We start from the raw sequence: 23,135 nt of genomic DNA on the forward strand, positions 1-23,135 counted from the left end.
GGGGAAATGAAGCAATATTTTGACTGGAGAGGCATCAGAGGAAAGGGCGCTGGTCTAAGACTTGGGAATATGATGAAACAAACCAACTCCTTCCATCATACCACTGAGCATTGTGCATTGGGAGCCACTGGTTTGCTGATCTCTCTTCCCACTTTGTCCTCAGCCTGCGATGTGGTCCTCCAGCTCTGGGTATCAGTTCTGTTTTCCCACCTTCAATACACAAAGGAATTCATGTGCTAAGGATGATGGCAGCAGTTTGACAGTGGCAACTATGTGCTTACCCAAGAATTACTCAGTCATCGCTGCTGTCTACCAAAACTTGCTTGAACCTCCTGAGACATAGCCTTTTCGGTAAGAAGCAAACAGGTCACAGATTTCTGGTTGCAGTCTCACTCCTGGAACTGTGAGCACTGATTGTCCTGTGGAAAAATCAGGTTAAAGACAAAGCTGCAAAATGGTTCTTTTCCTTCACTGTGCTACTTTCCTAATGCTCTCCTGTGACTCTAGCCGAAATATAAACTAATTCAGGATCCTATTTCTCACGGCTCCATTCCTTCTCATTTTTTTTTGGAAAATGATTTCTTTAATCTAGGCACTCTTCTCTAGAAATCTCATCTATGGTTTCTTTTCTTTTTTTTCTTTTTTATTTTTCTTGGAGCAACCAGCAAAATATTATTTGGTAGAACAGTGGTGGGAATGCAACCCGCTAATCAAAAGGATTCAAATGGATCTACACACTGCCAAGCTCTCTCCTTCCCACCCGGCAGAGGGGAAAAAAAAGGAAAAGAAAAAAGAGATAGAGCGAAGGCACGGAGCTTCTCTCCTTCAGCAGTCTCACAAATGCAAAACCTTCCACTCCAGTGACTCCTCATTAACTTACCAAATCTGACAGTCTAATTATCGTAGCTGCTTCGCGCTTAGAATAAATAAATACTAAAGTGGGTGTTTAAAGAAATTGAGCAGTGAAATTCAGTCATCTAGACAGTCAATAGAGAGGGAGTTTATTTTAAATTTTTATATTCTTATGTATTTATATCATTTTAGGAAAGATAATGAGATAGTTGTCTTTCAGGCTAATTGAGTTCCTAGGCTCATGGCTGCTTGCTGTCACAATCTCAAACTTAGCTTTAACTTTTGTGCCTTAGAAATCTGATCACTACATCCCCATTTGCTCTTTTCTGCTGATAACTGGGTGAAGGCAGAAGTGCACCTGAGGATGGGAAACAACTACATGGGAGTTCCAGTCCCGATGTCTTTCACAGCAAACAAGACAACTAAATCTTCTCTGATTTGCATTTAAGAGTGTTAAAGGGAAAGTGGAAGTTAAAGAAACCATAGATATAACTTGCAATTAGACAAAATACAGAAAAACATCTGCTAACCTCTGATGCAATAGTGTCTGCCTCCATGAAGGGTATTAACAGTGCTCCCCCTCAGGAGCAGTTCATCTCCCTGAACAATAAGACCTTTATAAAGATTCTCTGGCCTGAGACCAATGGGAGTCAGAGCATTTGATCCATGTCTGTAGGACTTTGTTTCCACAAGTCATGTGGGCCAAACTTTGTGCCAGTTGTGCTTTTGCAAGAGCGTGAGCTGGGGAGTGAGCAAAGCAAACCCTCCTTCTTTTCCTGTCTTCCCCTTCACCCTGTGCTCCTAAGCAGGGCCCAACAACTGCCCGCACGATATCTGCTCCAGGCCAGTGCCCAGGGAAGAGCTTAAGCAGGGCAACATCTCCAGAGGCTTGTGCCCTTGGCACACATCTGCTGTGATGCTGCAATGGCTTTTTCCTAGGCTGGTGGCTTAATGATGTAATACAAAACCTCAGTGTCCTGTCAGTGTTTAGGCAAGCAGACCTTCCACCACTGTGGAGATCAGGCCAGGTGAAGTGAGGGGTGTTTTGTCTGAGTTATGTGAAGATTTGCTTTATCACCTCACAGAAAAGACTGCTTCTGGTTCAGGAGTGACAACTGATTTGCTGCTTAAGACCAATTTTGGTTTATTCCCTTATTAAGACACATTATAAACTAGACTCGTGCACCTGGTAGGAACTTCACTTTCTAAGTGTCTGTATCTGATTTGCAGTGAAGGATATCGGTTTGCTGTAAACAGAGGTGGCAAAGCACAAAGGTAAAAAACATGACTGCATAAACCTTTCAGCTATGCAGGAGAACGTAGGGAAAGCAGCCAGCCTAAACAAGATGTCCATGAAAGCCATCTCTTCTTTATACACGCCCTGTGATAACATCTACCAGTGCTGGCTGAACCCGACAGTAATGGGATTTTTGGTAGGCAATGGCTTGTGGCCTTAATCTCCTCATTGCCTACGCTTGCTTTAGATGCAACAGGCATTAAAATGACAGCGCTCTGTCAATATCAAGCCCCCCTCCTCCTCCTTGTATCTGAAAAGCTGAAGAGTGGGCTGCTTTAGGAGAAACAGTACAATGTCATCACCAACAGGCACACTGGTTTTGAATAGCTGGGGGAAGGTAACAACCAGAAACCAGCTGTACCCAAAAGCATCAAGTGTCTCCTAGTCAAAGCTAGGATCACATCCGTGCAACACGCAATCCTCCTCACGGAGCACAAATTGGACTCGATGTCTAACTGCTGTGCCGACGGTATGCCCACTGTCATATGTGTCCTGAACTGTGAGAAAGGTCTCTGCTGAGCCTGGACATCAGTCCGGTGGGGAGAGGATGTGAGGTGCCAGCTCAACGGCTGTGTGCCTGGGCCGTTCAGCTAGAGCTCTTCCTGCCGTATGTCTTCTTGGGAGCACACTGATGCTAACCCCAAATCCCACTGCTCACCCTCCTTGCCTGCAAGCCTGCTCTAAAGCATTCAAGGGCAAAAAAAGAGGGAAAATAAAACAAATCTATAACTAAGAATAATAAGCTTCAATTGTTACTGTGTCTGACCTGTCTGACAGCAGAGTGAGATACCTTCTCAGAAGGCCCTTTGCACTTCAGGACTGATGCTGAGTTGAGAGCACAGCTCATGCTTTCTTGATTCAAGGATCTCATCTTTCTTCCAGGAGTGATTAATTGGACAGAAAACATTCTGCTTTAGCAGGTGGCAAAGGGTTATGCTGAAGTTTTATCAGAACTGCTGTAGTGCAGGGTTGCACTGCACAAAGATAATTGTCTCAGGATTGGCTTAGGCCAGAAAAAGGACAGCAAATGTTCCAGTTTTATGAAAGGTCATCATTGCCACCCCTCAGGCTACTAACCACAGTGGAAGGAAGCCGAGAAATTCCATGCTCCTCTTCTTCATTACCATATCCAGAGGTGCTGGTGGCGCGTATAGAATTAAGGCCACCAAGAGGATGAGTGGGCCTTAGCAGCCCCTTCCAGCACTAGAGGCACAGGAGCGAGCAGCTGTGGGAGAGGCCCATCTGTGGACCAGCCCTGCTCAGGGACAGAGAGTCTTCCTCTCTCACAGCATGGGCTACTCTTTTTTCTAGCACTTTGCACCCAGATGAGCATAAGCAACAGCAACCTGTTCCCCTCTGCAGGAGCTGACCACTAGGAAGCGAAGAGCCCCTTGTTCCCTCTCCAGCTTCCCAGGGGCAGCAGCCAGCCTCTAGCCATTAGCACTCCCCTCAGTAATCAGAAACAGGCCATTTGGAGGGGTACTTATCTTTGAAACACTGATTTCTCAAATTACTTTTTTCTCAGGAATTGACCTTTGAAAAACATCCTCTGGCTTCCAGCTTGTCATAGCAACTTATAAAAAGGACAGTTATGGCTACAACCATTTCATAAAAATAGAAAATAATTTCTTACGGGAACCTTTTATTTTTTCAAATGTTGTTTCCCACATACTCTCTCACACATCTTGGGATCAACCCCGTCCTCCTTTCACCTTTCATCTCCAGCTCGTTCTTTGCCCTTCTGCTTTAACTTTCTCCTTCAGAGGATGGGAACTAATAGCCAGCATTCTCCAGAACAAAGTCGGAAGAGAATATATTTTAAATCTGCACTGTGTTATCATAGCAACCAGAATTTTAAAATGATACAGTTAAGTTCCAAAATAGTGTGGTGCCAAAACGACACAAGAGAACAAATGTCTTACACGATTATGGCAATAGGGATGGCTACACGGGAAATTATTCAGAATTGCCTAATTTCTTACAGGCTTAGTGAGTCGCTCATTAATATGGTCTTGCATGATCTTACTGTGCTTGTTTCAGCCCTGTGCACTTTGATTCTGTTCCTGGCACATTGGTTGCTATGATAACGCCATGCAGTTTGCTGTCCACAAGGTACTTCTCAGCACAATATGGGGATAATAAATACGGGATGGTGCATAAACCCAGGTGAAATGAATCTGTCCCCTCTCTGGCAGCGTGTCGGAGAGATTGACACATTATGTCAATCTGTTTTCTCATTCCTTCTATTTCTCCTCACTCTCTCCCTTTCTCTCACACTGTCTGTCTCTGTACCTGTTTTTTTTCCACACTCTCTCTCTCTCTCGGCACTGACACTTTCATCTTCTCCCTTGGGGATTGGAGATGTCACTGCGGGAAGTGCTTGTCCGCCTCTCCGGCAGCAGCAGAGCCCTGTGGCTTTGACAAACCTCATTTAATTGGGAGGAAGCCAGGAGGGTTTGAAAGAACTGAAACATCCACGAAACTCCTTTTATCAGGCATAATTTAAACTCTGCATGGAAAAAACCCTATATGTATAAAGAAAAGTCAACTTCCCTCCTGCTGTGCGTGCTCCCCTCCTCCCCCCCCGGCACAGGCAGGCTCCTGCGAGATTCCATCTTTTCATTTTTCTAAAAGTGTCAAAGTAGATTTGTGCTCTGTGGCTGGGTGAACAGAAAAGGAATGCAGATGTCTCTCACTCATGCACATACACACACAGAGCACCTTCTGAAGGGCGGCGGTTTGGGAGAAACGCTAGCTGGCTGCTCCTTCACTTGGGATGTGTCGCAGGAGCCAGAAATTAAGTTTTCAAATAACTTGACAACACAGTCCAAGAAAGCTTCTTTTTAATTGCCCCTGTCTTAAAAAACCCCACCAAACTAACTAGGCTAGCGGGTGCCCAGGAAGCAATGGGGAATATCGAGGGCTCTCTGGCTGGTTGCCTGATAGGAGGGAGCTTTTCCTAGTGAGGAACAGAACCTGTAGCTTGAGAGACCCTGTATTTATTGTCAGCTCAGGGCAAAAGAGGCAGGTCTGTGTGTTTGCAGCTATGTGCTTAAGAAAAGGGGGCAAGGGAAGAAGAAAATAAAGCAGGTAAAACTGAATGAGAACTGGTGCGACGGGGTAAGAGGAACAGCTGTTGTCTCTGAACATCAAAAGGGAGCAGGAAGAGCGGTCCAAGGGAATTGGGGCTAGCACATCATGCTGAGCAGCTGGGAATTTGGGACATCAGGAGGGACTGGCATGTGAGTTACACTGAATACACAGTGTGAGCCAGCCCGAGGGAAAGTGCCGGGCCCCTGGGGTTACAGAATGGGTGGGGGAGAAATGACCTGTCAAAGCATATACACCTCCGCTTTGTAAATGTACCACGGCGGCAGCACATCCAGGTGCCCTTCTAGTATTAACACTGTGGTCAAATGGAAGAAAACAGAAAAACAAGCTGACAAATTTGCAATGGGATGTAAACTTTGCAGCATACAGGAGTGGGGGTAGAGGGTAGGCATAAGAGAGAGGGATGTCCGGGTGGATGGCAGAGACCTTTGAAGCGTGGAAGAAATTCATAATAAGTGGCATGTCTAGTAGCTCTTTCTTGGTGAGATGGAATCGAGGGTTAGCTTACCAGCGGGAACCTGATAGAGCTGAGGAGGCAGAGGGCTGAAGAAGCCATGAAGAAGTGCGTCTTGCGCAGAGATCCGGCCTCAAGGGAAGACTGTAAGCATTCTGGTGGCCAAATCCTCTGCTGCTGGCACCTTGCTCAGCCTAGGAAAACAGAAGAAAAAAATAGCATAGGAGAGAAGAACAAGCTGGAAAGCTGAAACCAGAACTCAACCCAGCCCTTCTCAGAGCTTGAGGCAGAGAGGGACACGGGGAGCTGTATAAGCCCACCCCAGCTACATGGCTTTTCCACGTGAGCTTGATTATGTTGGAGCATATGCATCCAGGATTTCAGCTCAAATTCATCTTTTCAGAGGAATTTCGAAAATAAATTGTTATTTTGTAAAAGGAAGGTCGTTAAGTAAAAGGGAAAACACTGCTGGGGAGACTATATCTTACATGTCCTAACTGGAATGTCAGAGATAGGTGTTACGAGTTTACAGGGAACAATGCAAGTGCACAAAATAACCTGACTGGCCCACTGAGCAGACCGGAGGTCAAAATTAAAAAGCTAAAGAGAATACTCTTTGCTTTTTTCCTACCCTAGTACCAGTAGAGCAGCTGGTTGTAGAATGTGTTGGGTATTCATGAAGATGAATCTGTTTCTCAGGATGAGTGCTTAAAATAGATGTAATACACACATGCTCCATGCCCAGCAAACACCAATGCCAAGTGGCTGCTTCCTAGAGGAGCACACAGCTGGGGACAAGGAAGTGGAATAGAGAAAACAAATCAACAAGCAAACAAATAAAAATAGTAATTTAGTTTTACAGCTTTTGCTTTGTTTGTTCTGATCATGTTTCAGCATCAGGAGGCCCATCAGAGCATGGCCTGTTGTGCTTCCTCCCTCGGCCCCCACCGGTGCTTCCCCTCCAAGTGTCATCAGGCGCCAGGATCCCTCTGCCCCTGCACTCCCCCTCCCTACACATTTGACATGCTGACATTTTTGTTTTGAGGAGATAAAATGTAAAAAAAAAAAGAAGGGAAAAAACAGAGAGAGAGAAAGAGATCCTGAGAAACAGCTTTATAAAAGGTGTCTGGCCTCACTGTGGTAGGTAACTGCTGAATTCTCACCTCCAGCAAAACAGTTTGAGCCCTTGCTGGCTTGGGGAGCAGGGACAGGACAGGGAGCTGAAGCATCCAGCCTGAGGCTGCTTGCTAGAGCTGCACCACAGGCTGCCCCTGCCACGGCAGGGTCTTACTGGAGACCCCCTGCCCCCTTGGTCCCTGCTGCTGCAGGCTCCCACACTGGCAGCAACGTGGTTCAGTGCTTCCCACCGTGGCTCAGGCTTCCTGGTGGTGGCTGAGCTCTGCACAGAGCTCCCCTTTGATTTTTAATTGGCCATGGAGACTCACGGCTGAGTGGTCTGTATGAAGTAGCTCTTTCCTTCTCACGAGCCAAGCGTGCCAAGGCAGCCTTTCGGCCCTACCAGCATAAGGACTCTCACTCAGAGCTGGAGCTGGCCCACGTGCAGCTCACAGCTCTGCTGCAGAGCTTCTGGGCCAGCCCATTGGTATGGGGTTGTAATGGGGCCTGACAAGGGATTATGGCCAAAAAGCAGAAATGCAGTACAGCAGAGTTTCAAGGAATATAGTTGTTTTTTTTTGTTCAGGCTGAGAGAGGCTTTGTTCTGTTCCAGGACCTGTGTTACCAGGGTTTGGGAGCTTTGTGTATGTGTATCAGGTATGCTGAGCTTTGTGTGTTTCTGAAAATTCGAGTGACAACGGCTGGCATTTAGACAACCTGTGCTTTGCTGAAAACTTCAACATGTTTGTTCAGCCGTTCAGAACAGCGTCTGGGAAACCTGGCTCTGAAGGGCAGCACGCTTCCCTCCGAGCATGGCTGGATCCCAAGCAATGAGCTGAACAGATAATAAATAGCAGCGATGAAAAATGCGATCCTCAAAGAATATTTGATTCTTGACCTGTGCATGAACACAATCCTGAGGACAAATGCTGTCTAGTCTTTTCCTACATATCTATACAGCCTGCTGCAAAATCAGGATTGGGGGGGATTTGATTTTGATGACTCTCTGAGCTAGGTTAGGGCACTTTGCCTGATAATAAATTTATTTCACCGATACATATATACATTATGTGCATGTGTGTGTGTGTAAATATATATGCTTGAAAAATACTTCCCTCTCTTAGCAACTAGGTAGCGATTGGGTGGTGTTGGTGTGCCCGGTCAAGCCGAGGTATGTAACCATGGCCCTCGTCTCATAGCTTTGGGCCACTGAACAATGTGAATTTTCCCCTCCTAACTAATCACAAGATTATTTCATTGTTTTGCCTAGCACGCCTTCCTTACCACTGTTGAGCAACGTTCCTACAGTCTGTTTCTAGACATGAAAATTGGGACAGTGCAAAGTCTGTCTTCAGTCTGAGCAAGAGGGCCTGGGAAAGCACGACCTTCTGAATCGAACTATGCCCCACAAAAAGCTGCTCATAATGTCATTGAATCACTGCTTATCTGAGAATAATCACTACTCCTCTGAGAATAATAAACCCACTATGTGCCTACCTCTACCGTGATCTCTTGCAATCAGCTGCCTAACTGACGTTAGATCTGCTTGTTACTACAGAGCCACCATGCTCTTCCTGAGCTTGCCAAAAGAGCTCATTTCAAGTTAAATGATTGCATAAAGAAACAAATAAACCCAGAGGTGATTTTGACACTGCCATTATAGGTAGCTTACCTGTCACAGATGACTGGCAGTCTCTGAGGTCTCCTGGAAGCAACCAGTTCTACAAAGTGCAATATGCAATCACAGAATTAAGTGAAAATCAAGCCAAGAACCGTTCTTTGAGCCCTTACAAAAAACCTGTGCTCAGAATTTCAAAGGGCCCTATAGAATCTGTCATCTTGGTATTTATAAATATACATTATTCCTATAGGACTTGAGTGCCAGCATTGATGTTAATAAGGCTGTTCCAGTTCTGTAACCCTTTCCTTTCATACGTCTGCGAATACAGGCCTTGGGCCTCCTCCGGTTACAGTGCGAGTCTTAGCTTTGACTTCAGTAAAAGCAGTATCAGTCCCTAAAGCCTTCACATGAAGGAAGCAGAAAGAGGTCTGCAGGCCTGAATCCCCAGCAATTGTCTTGGCTTACCAAGGGGCTCCTAGGCTTCATGTATTCCCCTGTGGGCACGTGGGGCTTTTCTGCATGGATCTGGCAAAAATACTGCGGACAGAGCAAAGGCACTCAGGTTCCACTCTCTTCTTGCCCACTGCTCTTGCTGTCAATCCCTCGCTAAGTTTGTTGTTTATCAGGTTAACCATTTTCATGCAGGCTTTGTACTTAAGGATTCAAACATCTCTACCAGACTGGAACTTTGCAGAGTTTGCAGTTTTGGGAAGACTGTGGTGGTGTTGACATTTTTCAAGGACACATTTCTCAACATTGTGGAAAATGTAGAGGAAAACATTCCTCAAATGTTTTCTTACAAAGCATGAATTTTCTTAGGCTTAGATATGAATGAATGAATGGCTTAAGCCTGGAAGATTTCCCCTTAGAGCTGATCAGCAGAGACATTTTCTTGCATGAGAAAGGCTATAATTTCAACTCAGTCACATTTTCCTGAGCACCATTTTTGACAGCGGAGATGAACGGTGCTCTAGCCATGGAAAGGAAAGCAGGAAGGGTGGTGTAGACCCCTCCTCCAGCCCAGCCCAGCCAAACATTCCCCATGATGGTGAGACCACCAGGAGGCAAGCACCGCTGGTCTGTTGCCAGTAAACTCGGACTTTAGCTGGGACTTATGCTGCACCATCCAAGAGCATCTGCCCTCCCTTCCTGCCCCGGGAGCACCAGCCACATCATTCAGGGACAGAAGCTGCGGGTGAAGTGAGAGTCCCCTCTGCCTTCACCTGCATGGCCATTTCCAGAGTGCCAGGCCCGGAGCTCGGTCACTCAGTGTCTGACTTGATGGCCAGACAATTTGAATAAGTGCAAATGACTGCACTTTCAGTACTTAACCTTTCCAGCAGCCATCTTTCACCATTAAGCCAGGCAAGCAGGTTGTTAAACCTGTCTATCACAGGGTAAGTAACAGTTCACAATTGAACTGTTCGCCTACACCCAAACACTAACGTAATTGCGAAAGCAGTAAATGGCAATATAACCTGGGATGGGATTCATGACTGTTTAGGTGCCAGAGCACTGGAATTATCGCCAATGTACAGAAGTTATATATTAGTATCTTGATTAGCCCCTTCCTAAATCAGTCACCAAGATTAACTCTGGCAGAACATTCCTCTTGGATCACTAATAAAATTTTCTCTAGATCCTCTTTCCTTCTTTTTGCCCCCTTGACTGTAATAAAAGTGTAGAAATAAATCGTCCATATTGAGTAGAGATGTAAAGTTTCCACACAGCATAGAAGAAAAACAGTTTAAAAAATGGTTTGGAAAGGCATAAGATTTTTTTTGTATGAGGTAGAAATTTTTACCTCTTCACAGAGCTGGCCAAAACCTTTCAGATGTTGTAACTTTCCAACAGAAAAATTTGATTTGTGAAATGGAAACATTCCATGACAATATATCAATTTCCTTTACTATTTAATAAAAATTTAAAGATTACTTAAATCTTGTACTTTACCTCTACTGAAATCTTTTAACATTAATATTCTTTAATGAGTTTTAACATAAAAGTAAAAAAATGCATGTTCAGTTGATAACACCAGGGCAAAATGTTTGAATGATATCTGTCCGAAAAGTGACTTTGTTTTTGTGGACTGCATTTTCAGGATTAACATTCCAAAGAAGAAATAGGATTTTCTTTACATTACAGATAGAAATGTCCACTTGCTTACTGGGAACTGAGAGGAATATCTGAACTATAGTCTTTGCTGTTTCAAGCAAGCCTCTTGGCTTAAATTTATCATTTATATAACATGGAGATTAATAATTATCTACAAGGGGTAGTGTAAGAGCCAGTGAGCCAGCTACTGCTGTCCCTGTCCAAACACATCTCTTGGTGGAGAATTCTGCTTGAGCGAGGACTGCCAAACTTGCCACTTTAAGTACACAGAGCTTTGATTATAAATAGCAGATATGGGTAAGAAAACAGTGTGTCTCTGCTCAAGGATTTAATGCAGTTAACTAATCCACTTTAAATCAGTTCAGATTAATCTCCTGATTGACCCCATATAGACGAACCCTCAGAGAATGCCGAGGCCCCATTGTGTTGAGCAGGGTAAGAACAAAGCAGTAAATATTTTCCCTACTGTAAAGATCAAGACCAATCTAAAATTGTAAAACAATGTAAACAGCTACTCCTTACAGGTAAGAGATAAAGAATATTTGGATATCATTCCAAAAAGTGGATGAACTACTGATTTAATGATCTTACAATGATCATATAGACATAAAATGATAGGATTGTGTAAGGCTGATTGGCTTTTTTAACAAAATGAGTAGGTCTGAAAGGTAATGCTTGGGTTTGTTATTTTCTATCTGTATGCAAAGCAGTGTGTGCTAATGAGGAAATACTTTCCTGTATGGAAACCCAGGTGGAAGTGGCTAATGAACTGATAATGAGGCAAGCAAGCCAGAGGACAAAAGTTAAACTTTCCTAATTGATGAAGAGAGAGAAAGAGGATGCCAAGTGCTGCTGGATGAAGGCGCTGGGGTTGCAGGCTTGCAGAGAAAATTTCTCTCATTAGTGAAATCTCTGTAGCTGCAGGACAGAAGCTGAGGTCTGTCTGTGTGGCAGGCTGGAAACTGCAGTTTGTGCCCAGTGCCAGACAGATTGGAAGTTTCCCTGCAGCCTGGCCAGCATGTACTGCGCATTAGTTACACTGCTGCTCTCCCCTTTGGGATCAAAGCCACATGCAGTTTATGATGACAATAAAAATTTCATCGTTTTAGAATACAGTTTCCGACCATCCCATTTGTTAAATGAAGCATCAGCATAAAAAGTGAGATGATAAAAAAAAAAGGGGGGGGGGGGGGAAGCACTCGGAGAATGCAGACTCCATCTGCATTCTCAAAAATGAGATTTGGTTTGCCGTTCAGAGCCTGCTGCTTGTTGCCTCCATCTGCCGGTGACAGTTTGGAAACACACAGATACTAAAAACCTGTACTCGGGAGCAGAAGTTGATTCTGGAATGTTTCTAAATCCCATTGAGCGTAGCAAAGCCTGCAGATACGTGAAAAACTAGGCTTAATTTAAAAGTCATTGCTGCATCTGAAAAAGCCCAGTGTAAAACCTGCGTCTGCTGAGTTGAGATGATACTACCTGCCGTGGGAAACATCATTAGTCACCCTGTGCGATGAATCGAGGAGTAAAGCTCACTCATAGCATGCTCATCATGTTATAAACAAATAAGCACTGTTCCCCACTCTTTGGAATCCAAATGTCAGAAAAAGGAAACAAAAACCAACTTGGTGCATTGGGCGCTCCAGTATTCCCAGTTTGGCAAAAGCACTAGTTTAATGTCATGGGCAGTGATTCCTAATCCTTTCCTGCCCTTGACCCTTGCTGTCTAGATTCAAACTTGTAACCATTAATGGGGCTGGATCAAAACACTGGCCTTCTGGTGTCACCAGTGGTGTTTAGAGGGGATTTAAACTCCCTGCTTTTCAGTGCAGTGAAATGAACACAGCAGTAGATTAATGCAAGGATTTGAGCTCACACAGCATGAGAGCTTTCAAAAATAGTGTTAACAGAGCTATGACTGCCTCTTTCAGGGGAAGCAAAATGAGGGGAACCGAACAAATGAACAAACACTGGGCAAAGCCTTGTCGCGATGGGCAGGGCTCCTAAGCCCAGGGAGTCAGGGAGAGGGCCAGCGAGTGCTCTGAGACGTGGGCAGGAGCAAACCCAGCCCTTCATTCTCTGCAGGAACCGGTTCTCAAGCCAGGGCTGGGGTAAAACCGTGCTTTCAGGCCCCACAGCTGCTGTAGGGCTGGCCACGGAAGAGTTGCTCACCCATCCTTCCTCTTCACCTGGGGTCAGGCACAGGCTGAGATTTTGGCAAACTGCAGGCAATGAGCATGAGGCCCATTTCTGAACCTCTTTGTGCAAGAAGTCACAGGGGCACAGGGTGATCAGATACTCCTCTGCACATTCCATCTCTTGCCACTTGCCCATAATGGGGGCAGGGGAGCAGCTCGTCCTCCAGCCGCCCTGGGTGTGCTTAGCTCACAGACGCTACCGCCCATGCTGTATCCCCTCTTCAGACTCTGCAGCAGGATGTGCTCCAGCCCACAGTAGTGGCAGGAAAACATCTAAAGGTTTCCAGCTTTCATTTCAAAGATTCCTACTAACCCACCTGGCCCAGGAACTCTTCCAGCAGCAACCTCAGTCTGGGGCTGAGCCTACAACTGCTGAATCCAGTGGGAGTTTTGCCATCAACTTCAATGAGAATATGATCACACCTCCGTGCTTTGTTTTGCCCGTGTTGGTTCCTTGCCTCGGGCAGGAACCTGTTTGTTTGTTTGCTGCCTGTGCTCGCTGGGAACATCAATAGGACTAGCTAAAAGCATTCAAGCCATCAGATTTGGGGAAGCGCTCCAAAGTTTGTTTGCTTATCTGAACCATCCCATGCACTCAGATTCACACAACTGGGCTGGAAATAACCTCAAGAGAGAAGGTTTTCTCAGGCAGACTCCACAGCTTCCACTCGGGGTGAATGTGTGCTGCAGGGGGAAACAGCACTTGTGCTTCAGGGAAGAGAGGGGAAGTGCGCAGGAGCATATGAATGGTAAATAGCTTTAAACAAAGAGACTAATTTGCCTTCTTACCAACAGCCTCTTCAAAAACTGACTTGATTTAGTTCATTATTAAGGCAAATAGTCCAACGTTATCTGACTAACCTTCTATCCAGACTGCTTTGTATAATCCAGGTGTGAGCCAAGTGCTTGGTTCCAGTACGTGGCTGGAGCAGCTCGGAGCCCCTTAGGCAGGCTCTGAGGAGCGGAAAGGGGATGCTGCCTCTCCAGCTAGCGCAGCTATTGCCCCAAACGCTGGCTGAGCACCCCTCTCCCATGTTTGCTAGCACAGTGGGATGCTCCCACAGGAAGGTGTCCTCTAACCACTGCATTTCTGTCTGCTCCAGCCACAAAAGGCCCCAGCACCACAGGTAAATTCTGCCCCACTGGAGTCTGTTAGGGAAACTTGATATCAAGCCTGAAAGCAACTCAGACTTGAAAACTGCTTAGACTTGTCTTTACTGGAGCTATCTCCATGCTGCCTAGGTGCCTGTCCTCTCCCTCCCAGCCCTGCCGCTGGCAACCTTCACAGCATCAGAGGACAGCACTGCTACTCAGACAAAATAGAGCTAAGTGGGAGTCACCGCTGAGGGAAGTTCTATGCACTCATACATTCTCTGTTACCTGTACTAGTTTCTTTGCTAGTGTAGCCTTAATGCTTGCACTTTGAGATTGTCCCTCTATATGTGTCCCTTGGGATAACTAATCATCATCACTGAGAGTTTTTGGCCTTGTATGAGCAGATGACTGACACAGAAAAAATGCTTTGTGATCAATTTGTCCCACATATGAGCATTTCTTTCCTCCCAGACTACCCTTCCCAACTTGTAGACTACTCAGCCAAGCCTTCAACAACTTAGAGGAGAAAGTGCTTCCTCCAGCTGTCTGCTCTGTGCTTGCTCCCTATCCAAATTAAACTTGCTGTGGACAGCGACACATTCCCATTTCACGCTGGTTTGATTAATGTGTCTCAGCTAATTGTGTGAAGGATTCCAGTCCTTTCGGCTGTGAGACCAGGTTATTGTTCAGCCAATCGCGGCTACCATGTGAAAATGGAGGCTGTTTAGTGTTCATGCACCAGAATCAAAGAAGGGGCATCTTGGACTGGGTCACAGACCAACACCCACTTCTTTGAAAAGATGTTACTATGCTCTACTAAACCTGTAAACCTCTTGCTCAAAGCACGTCTTCTCCCTCCTCCTCCCCCCCTGCTCTTTTTCCCCCCTTCTGGATAGACAGGCTCCCCCCACCACTCTCTTAGGGTACAAGAGAGAGAATAGCTGGATTGTAGATGGGTGGATTTCACATTCTAGGGTTTTTAATATTTCACTTTTATATTTCTCTTAGAGAAATGATCCTGCTGAGAGGCTGAGAATCAGTGCTCATCATTTCCCCCTCACTGACACTTGAATATATTTTCCCAAGAGAAAACATTAAACAAAAAGAGAGAGAGAAAGGGAGAGAGAGAGGGGGAGAGGGAGAGTGACTGAGCTAGCTTTTCAAAGCGTACTTCTCAACCTGCCCACATCAAAATAAGAGACAACTGGCCCTTTGAAGTCCGGGACACAGACTTCTCTACCAGCCCATGTGGAAATAAAGGAAGCCGGCTTTATAAATCACAGATTTCTCACCTTGCCCACATCAAAATCAGGGACAGGGACCTTTAAAACTGAGGTTTAAAGGACCCCAAACCAATCTCCATAAAAATAAGGGGAGTTCAGATAAACTGTGTCTCCAGGTATCTCTCAGTTTTTCCAGTCTAAACCAGGAGACACTGCTCCTTTGCACTGAGGAGAGGAGACTAACTACATTGTCAGCACTTGCAGCAATGAAAGCTTCCATCAGCCCAATGTGTACTCAATAAGGCAACTTTGCCACGCGTGTACGCTTGTGTCCTAAGCCAATCCCAGTGTTGTAGTTCCTACAACACTATTGTTATGTAGCTCAAGGGATTTAGTAACACTGAAGTGCAGGATTTTTCATAGTGAGAACTACTGACCCAAAATTGAGAAGGCTGGTGGCTCAGAGAAAAAGCTGGCATTCTTGTAAGTAAGTTCCTACCTGGATTATAGTTGGGGAGCTTGGAAAGTCCTGGCCAGGTGTCCTCAGTTGGGATACCCAATACCTGTGCAAGAGAAGAAAGAGAGTCAGAAGAGCAATAACTTCTCTGCCAGTACCCTGACTTGGTGTATAGCTGGAGGAGTGGGTCTCAATGGAGAGAGACTGTGGTCCTGACTGTAAACCAGCGCAGATTCACAGTGCCCTGGCTCGTGCTGGATTTATCACTGCACAGAAAGGACACTGACATTTTAGCATTTGATTTCAGAGCAGAAAGGGTCCTGCTGAGGTTGAATGTTGTTGCTGTTGGGAACATCAGTGAAGATGTATGCAGCTTTACTGCCAGGTGCCACTGCTGCATGCATTTGCCAGCCCAGGGGTCACATTGTTCAGCCCTGCCACCACTGAAGGTGTCCTCCTGCACCAGAGCTGCACTGGGGACATATTCTGTCCACTTGCACTGGCAGCAGCCGATATGTTCAGTGGCAGCACAGGCTGTGAGCTGTGATAGAAACCCCTACCATTCTGAGGTGAAAAAGAAAAGCTGGCAGGCAGGTCTAGTGGCAGGTGCTAGAAAGCAGTCCAGTGTCTCATCCTCAGGGGTCCAGAGTTTCATCAGTGTTTTTGGACTTTATTGTGAATTGTGGTCTTCAGAAGTAGGTCCTCACTGAGCAAAGTCTGGGCCAGTAAAGCCTCCTCCAGCCTCATTTTAGTTGCTGAAATGTGTGAGATCAAGCATATCTGTATTTCTGTGCTGGTTGCCGTTGCAGATGTTTAGCGTTGTTATTATTATTACTTACCACATGCAAAGTGCCTTATGCCTATTGACATGGATGAGTTGTGCTGAAGTGGTAAAGCCATATATTTAAGAAGAGTTCACAGCGTGTGATACGGTATTATAAATCAGTACTGCTAACTCCAAGCATTCAAAGCTTATCATCTAGACACCTCCCAAAATTATCAGATTTCCTTAAAAAATGGTGAAATTTTAACAGGGATTTTTATTCACTTCCTCTTCTCCAACATTAGATTTGCCTCCCATTAGTTACACTTTGCATATGATAGACAATTCCTTTTCCTTAAAATGAAAGCTGAGAACTATGATACCCGGAGCTTGGCCTCACAGAAACTTGTGATAAGATTGCAAGAAAACAGGCATCAGTAAAAAAATGCATTAAAGAAGGAAGAAAGCTTGTCTGTTGCAGTTGTTATGCATCTGGTAACTGATTGCTTTTCTCACTCACAGTTGGAAAACAGCTGTGAGGACAATTACAGCTACCTGGCGAAGACAGCTACAAGCAGGGATTGCATCTCAGGGCTGGCACATATTAGTGTGGTGGAATGGGGTGGGAAGCAAGATAGAGTGGCTTCCTGTAGGCCATGTTTCCAAACTGTTTATGGATTCAGCCCTCACAGCAAAGACCAAGGGATAGGACCCTTGTCTCTGCTCAGCTGTAAAATCAGTCTTGGAAACTGCCCTAAATCAGTCTTGGACCCTTGAAAGCTCCCCAAAGAGAAGGTGCCTTGTGGGATTCAGCCATGTAAGGATGTTGGAAGGTCACTCACGCTGAGGGTAATTAGACAACTCTGGAAGAGGATGCGCTTTTGACTGGTGTGTGTATCATGTAAGTAGGGCAGGTCTGCCCAAAGCAAAATCAATGTGCACAGGGAAGATAAAGTTGGAATCTGAACCTGCATCCAGAATTTGCTCTCTTTTGCTCTCGCCTTAGCTTTCCAGGAAGCCACAACAAAACCTGTAAAATATTCTGCATTGAAAATCGAGGTGTGTGTTCTGAAGTGTCATCCCCGCATTTATCTGGGCCCTCATTCTTCGAGATTTCTTGTAAGCCATCAGTCCTAAAGGCATCAGAGGGAGCTGGGGAAGTTCAGTACATAGTAAAATCATCCTCTGGCTCCACTCAGCACTCTGCCTCTCTTTGGTGAAGAATTTAAGAGAATAGTTATTTATGCATGCTGGTACTTTGCTACATAAGGTTTTCAGCAAATGCTTAAATTTTGCTGAGTTGAGGTGTTAAAGCATTCAGAGCACCAGTCACTAAATGCCAGACAAATATGGATTATATTTCTATTTTCTGAGTCTTTTGTTTACAAAAGATGCTATTCCAACCCATTAATTCTGATCTAGTTTTGAATTTCCATGGTTATGGGACAGGTGATCTTCTCATTTCCTTTTCCCTTTTTTCTACCCCTGGACCTTTAATGAGATTCCTTGCCAAATCAGACAATGAGTTATATTTATTTAATGGAAATTAATTATACTCTGGGATTGTTTTATCTGCTGAGTATCCACCCTAAATCTAGCTGTTAACTCTCTGACCCATGCCACCAGACAAAGCAAAACAGCTTCTCTGTAATAGCTATTTTGCCAAGCTTCTCCAAGCAGGCACTTTTTACTGTAACGAAAGGTTTTGGAGCAGCTCAGTTCAGTCCACTTTGGAAGAGGCATAGTTTCAGCCAGAAACATATTTACAATGCCCATATTTCAGCAAGTGCTTTAAGTTGGTATAAATCATTATCCACTCTCTCTGTCCTCTAACTGCTTGCTTCTCCTGTGATGAACCAGCTGAAGGAATCAACCTAGCTGATTTTGCTTAGTTTGGCTGGGAAGTTATATTTTATGTTTCACATAGAGAAGCCTTCTATTCATTCCTTCGGCTTGTCACATGTTGGGCTCAGCCGCAGAAGTACGCTAGTGGCATACTGCAGCCTAATCCAGCCCACGTGAAGTCCTTCTTAGCACAAAGTTAATCAATAAGATGGAGCTTTTGAATGCAAAACCTATGCCTGATCTCTTGAAATTTGAATTATGGATCTTAAGTTTGCCAGGTTTGCTTACTCTCCATGCCATGAGAGGACTGGAGACGCTGCAGTTCACGTTCACTCAGGCCACACTTCCATAACCAGCACTGCCAGCCTACGCAGCTCCTTCCTGTTTACCCCCTTCCCATTTGGTCCTGCTTCTGTGTCACCCCTTCATTAGTAATACTGGGCATTAGTACTACTGTTTTTGCAGCCAGATGAAGAACTGGGTAAATAAACTGTTCTTGTTTAGAGTAAACCAAGAAGAAACTCAAGTTATAGGTTCCCCAGTTCATGTAGCCCCACATGTGAGGGGTGACAGAGGAGCAGGAATGAGCAGCCAGGGATGGAAATGCGGGATGGAGACTGCTTAAGGTGGCACTTGCCTGTAGACGAAATGTTGGTGAAATGACAGTCAGTCAGTTGTGATGATTCAGCAGGACAAATGCATTTCACAGAATGAGGATTTTCCAGCTGTATATCTATAGGGTGTTTGAACCAACAGTCCTACGTGGAAATACGCACGCTGGGTGATACAGACTCATGCACAGAAACACAGACAGTCTCTACACCAGTGCAGGGTGGCTCTATTACTGGTACATGAAAGGAACTGACTATTAGAAAACAGTAGGAATCCCTGTTCTGAACCTCACACTCAGTGAAATATCTCAAGTTAGGCATCGAAAGCCTCTAAGGAGCTTTGAAATCTTGACCTAACACAAAGCTTCATTCCAGGCTGTATAATAACATAAAACCTTCTGTGAAAGGCACTAATTATTTCATGGCTCTTAAAGCTTCCTCATGATTTTTAAATAAGGTTTTCTTGCCTTCTATAGCACAAATCCTATTAATCAAGGTATTAGTTATAATACCGGAGAAATGACGATAGGGCTATAACACTCCAACTGCAAAACCACAGGAAATGTATCCAGAGATTTCAGAGCTCTAAGTGGAAGGATACCCTTCATTCACACTCTGGGAAACTGGACCATGTCCTGCCTTTGAACCCTGTTAATTGGCCAAGTATGGATTTTTTTTTTTAACTCAGTAATTTTTTTTTTCACTCTTTGTCAAAGAGAAATTCAGTATTTATTTAAATGGACTGAACTCAAGTCTAAGAACTGGACCCGCCTGTCTGTCTTTTTATTGAATTCTAGCTAAAAGCAGAGGGGAGAACCCTACCAGGCAGGAGTGTTTCTGGATGAAGGGATTAAGAAGGAAGAATCTGACTTACACAGACTTGAGGCTATAAAGTCCTTTCCAAATTTCAGTTTTCTGTATTTTCTGCTTTGAAAATCCATGTTGAGAAATACTCTATGCAGAAGAGTAAATCCGTGGGAGGAGAAGTGAAAGGGCAGACACCTACAGCAAAACCCAATAGAAATCTATAGGCTGACCTTCCTGTCGAGTCAGTAACAGGGTCAGCAGCAAGCACTCAGGAACACAGAGAATCCACTAGTGCTGGTAACTGCCTCAGTTCTACCGAGCCGCACTAAGGATGTGGCTCTGTGTTTCAGTTTCCCCAGCAGAAAAAAAACAGCTTAAGAGGCTCCTGAATAAGTCTGCTCTCACTCATTGCTGCCTTTATAAAGTAATTTCACACTTTCCATTATGCCAAAGCAGTCTCTAGGGCTGCACCATAAACTGGAAGATACAAGATGTTCCAAGTTAAAATGAAGAAGGATCTCTGAAAAACCTCAGTGTCTTGCCATTTTCATAGTTTAAGAGCAGTATTAGAGGTCCTTTGTGAGAATATGGAGTGCTGTATCCTACAGTAAGTAAAGGATTTAACAAGGAATAGAATTTGCAGTACCTGCACACCTTTTATGCCTTCTTCAATTTGATGTCACTTTAATTGGCTTTAAATTTTTGATGAGATGACAAACATCAAAGGAAAGTCATTTGATTTACTCCTGTGTCTGTAAGAAAGTTGCCAAATATAAAGTGGGTTACAAAGTCTGTGAACTTGGCAGACTGGACCAAATTACTTCTGCTATTCACAGGACATGTGCTTGGGACTCTTTCCCATTTCCAGGTATATTTTACTCACCGCCCAGATCTTCGCCAGCTGTTCACGAGTAGCAGAAGTTCCTGCAAATATTGGCTGGCCCTGGGTCATTTCAACAAGTATACAGCCTGCACTCCTGCAAGAAACCCAAGGTATTAACTCATTCACATATATGACATATATAATATGATTGTTGGGATGGGCAGGGAGAAGGGAAGAGAGATAATTGTTGAAATGGAAATTTAGAAATCCTGATTTATAAATGCAGAAATCCTGATATAAGCTGTAAACTCTATATATTTTGCAGCTCAAGTCTAAAAAGTACCAGTCTGATGTGTAGGTATTGTATACCCACCTCATGTCATCTAGTGAGAGAGAGTGTGTGTGTGTGTGTGTGCATGTGTGTGAAGCAAAGCAGGACATGGGGTGCCTGTATCTATGTAAATAAATACAGGCTTCAGTGAAGGCTGATACACCTCTACAGTATGGTGGTAGGCAGGATGCAGCATTCTAAAAAACCCTACTGACTGTGGGAAGTCAGGAAAGTTTCCTTTGGGAAGGGCCATCTTACACATCCCTGGTCTTGCAGCACCGTTCTAAGCACTTGCAACTGGCCCTTGTTGCAAGTTGTACGTAGTATCACTAACCTCATCCAAGCCCTTCAGATTGAAACATTTGAATTAAAAAGCTGACAAGTCAAATAGGACAGGAGCAGACTAGAGATTCATCCCATTCACACTCCTTCAGGATTTTAGAAAAAAATAAAGCAAAGTTCCATACAAGTCTGCTCCCATCTCCTTTTTCTCATCAACAATCATCCTCTAAAAAAACCCCACCCTTCACCAACATAACATGACAAGTGATACCCTTGGAAAAGAAACCCACTAAGCACCATCTTTTATTCCAGAACCAAGCAATTTGTTTCAGGTCTCTTTCAACTTATCCTGTTACAACCATCTAAAAAAGATGGTTGTGGCAGAAGCCTGTGGAATACTGGGTTGTTTTCCATGAGAAAAAAAGGTACAATATTGGAGTGATAACAATAGGAGAGATAAATAGGGAACTACTACACCGTATATTGGCTTGAAGGACACATTAGATGCAGAAAGAACACAGAGACACCAACTATTAGAGTGATTTTTTCCTTCAGAAGCAATTAGCTTCAGGCAAACTGAAGGCAAGTTTTCATAGCATAAAGAACTTGGTGACAATAGCAAGTTAAACTATTCTTATTTTTATCCCATCCCCTGCTTTGCAGTTGTGCCAAAGCAAACTAGCCAGCTTAAAAAAAAAAACACCAAACCCTGCAAAAAACTTTTAATTTTACTAAGGTGGATTAGTTCTGCTAGCAATAATAGTTGTGCTCAGGGTAGACCTACCTATTTGCAAGTATTTCCATCTCTTATTGTATGGTATCAAACTCTGCTCATTTACTTTTTAATCTTTTTCCTCCAAACTTTTTTGAGGTTTCCTGCCTTTTCACTAAGCCTCATTCCAGCTTTTCAGGTTTCAGTCTCAGTCTTCTTTGGTTACAGCAAAAGTAACCAAAGTAAAAAGTTCAAATGTTGAAAACCCAACTTTGTCTAACAGACTCTGAAAGTATTATTTTTACTTGCTGAGCAACAACTAGTAATCTCTTCTGGTCATCTGTACTACTGTTACCCCTTGCACCTTGTTTTTGCAATACTGGAGATGCTTTTCCCACCTGGCTGTGGTCAGCTGAAAGCCTGAGATCAAACTCATCTGCGGTATTCATTTTGGTCATCCTTGCACATCTAGATGTGATGTTTCAGCACGTGCCAGATATGCAGGGGAAGCAAGACAGTGACTACTAAAGTAGTAGGAGAGGTATAACTGGTTATGAGGATATTTAGTTCCAGTGAGCATAAACAAAGCTGGTTCAGACAGCACGGCTGCATCTGCCTGCAATCCCTGGAGCAGGTTTGAACGCTGCACTTACTCCTTAGCCTGCAGTGCTGCATCACACAATGGAGAGACGACTTCATCAGAATTAAGATCTAAGATATCTCTGCGGCATCCCAGAGTTCCCTCTCCACAGTTTTTGTGGCATTGGGAGATTGCAATTTTATATTTAACCAGAAATAGATCCTTTCTCTTGTTCCTCACCAAGTGTGGTCTGTACAGTGGAGCCCTTAGCCTACCTCTCCCAGTTTGGCATAGCAGGACAATGGGAACCAGGCTGGGGAGAAAGCTTTAGTGGCCCTGGTAGATACATGTTAAAATGATTGCATGGGAACTCCTATTCTACATAAAATGACCTGGGAAGATTCCTGTGACTGATTTTTTTTTTTATTAATGGAAGATTACACAAGGAAAGCCTGACTAAAAAAAAAGATATGACTTGAGGCGCTCAGGATGTTAGCAGCTACGAGTGCTACATGTGCATAAAACCCTTGGTGGTTTTTTTTTCTTAAAAAAGTCTTTCTGATAGCCAGTGTAATCTCTCAATACGTTAGTCTCCCTGAATTCCCTTAATTGAATCTTCTAAAGTCTTGAAGAGATAGTGAGGGAGAAAGAGAGAGAAAAAAGATATAGAGAGATTAAAGCAGCTTTTCTAGTTAGTCCAAATGCAAGTGAGTCTCCTTCTGTATCTCTTTCTTCATCTATTCAAGGCCTCATTCACTTCCCATGTGCCTCCCACTGGCAGTACTGCTGCCCAAGCACACTATGCATGAATTGCCATAATCTTTTATTTTGTTATAATTGGT

At 44.2% G+C, this 23,135-nt stretch overlaps 1 protein-coding gene across 1 annotated transcript in view; it reads right to left on the reverse strand.

Moving 5' to 3' along the window:
* Positions 1–309: 309 nt before the first annotated feature.
* CDK15 (cyclin dependent kinase 15) overlaps positions 310–23,135 on the reverse strand; it is a 32,867-nt gene continuing 10,041 nt past the window's right edge. The window contains 5 exon segments of the mRNA XM_010129790.2: positions 310–419; positions 5,769–5,908; positions 8,503–8,551; positions 15,582–15,645; positions 20,449–20,542. Of these exon segments, the coding sequence (XP_010128092.2) occupies positions 310–419; positions 5,769–5,908; positions 8,503–8,551; positions 15,582–15,645; positions 20,449–20,542 (457 nt within the window).

Source organism: Chlamydotis macqueenii, chromosome 6, assembly GCF_036417535.1.
Source record: "Chlamydotis macqueenii isolate bChlMac1 chromosome 6, bChlMac1.mat, whole genome shotgun sequence".
NCBI classification, from domain to species: Eukaryota; Metazoa; Chordata; class Aves; order Otidiformes; family Otididae; genus Chlamydotis; species Chlamydotis macqueenii.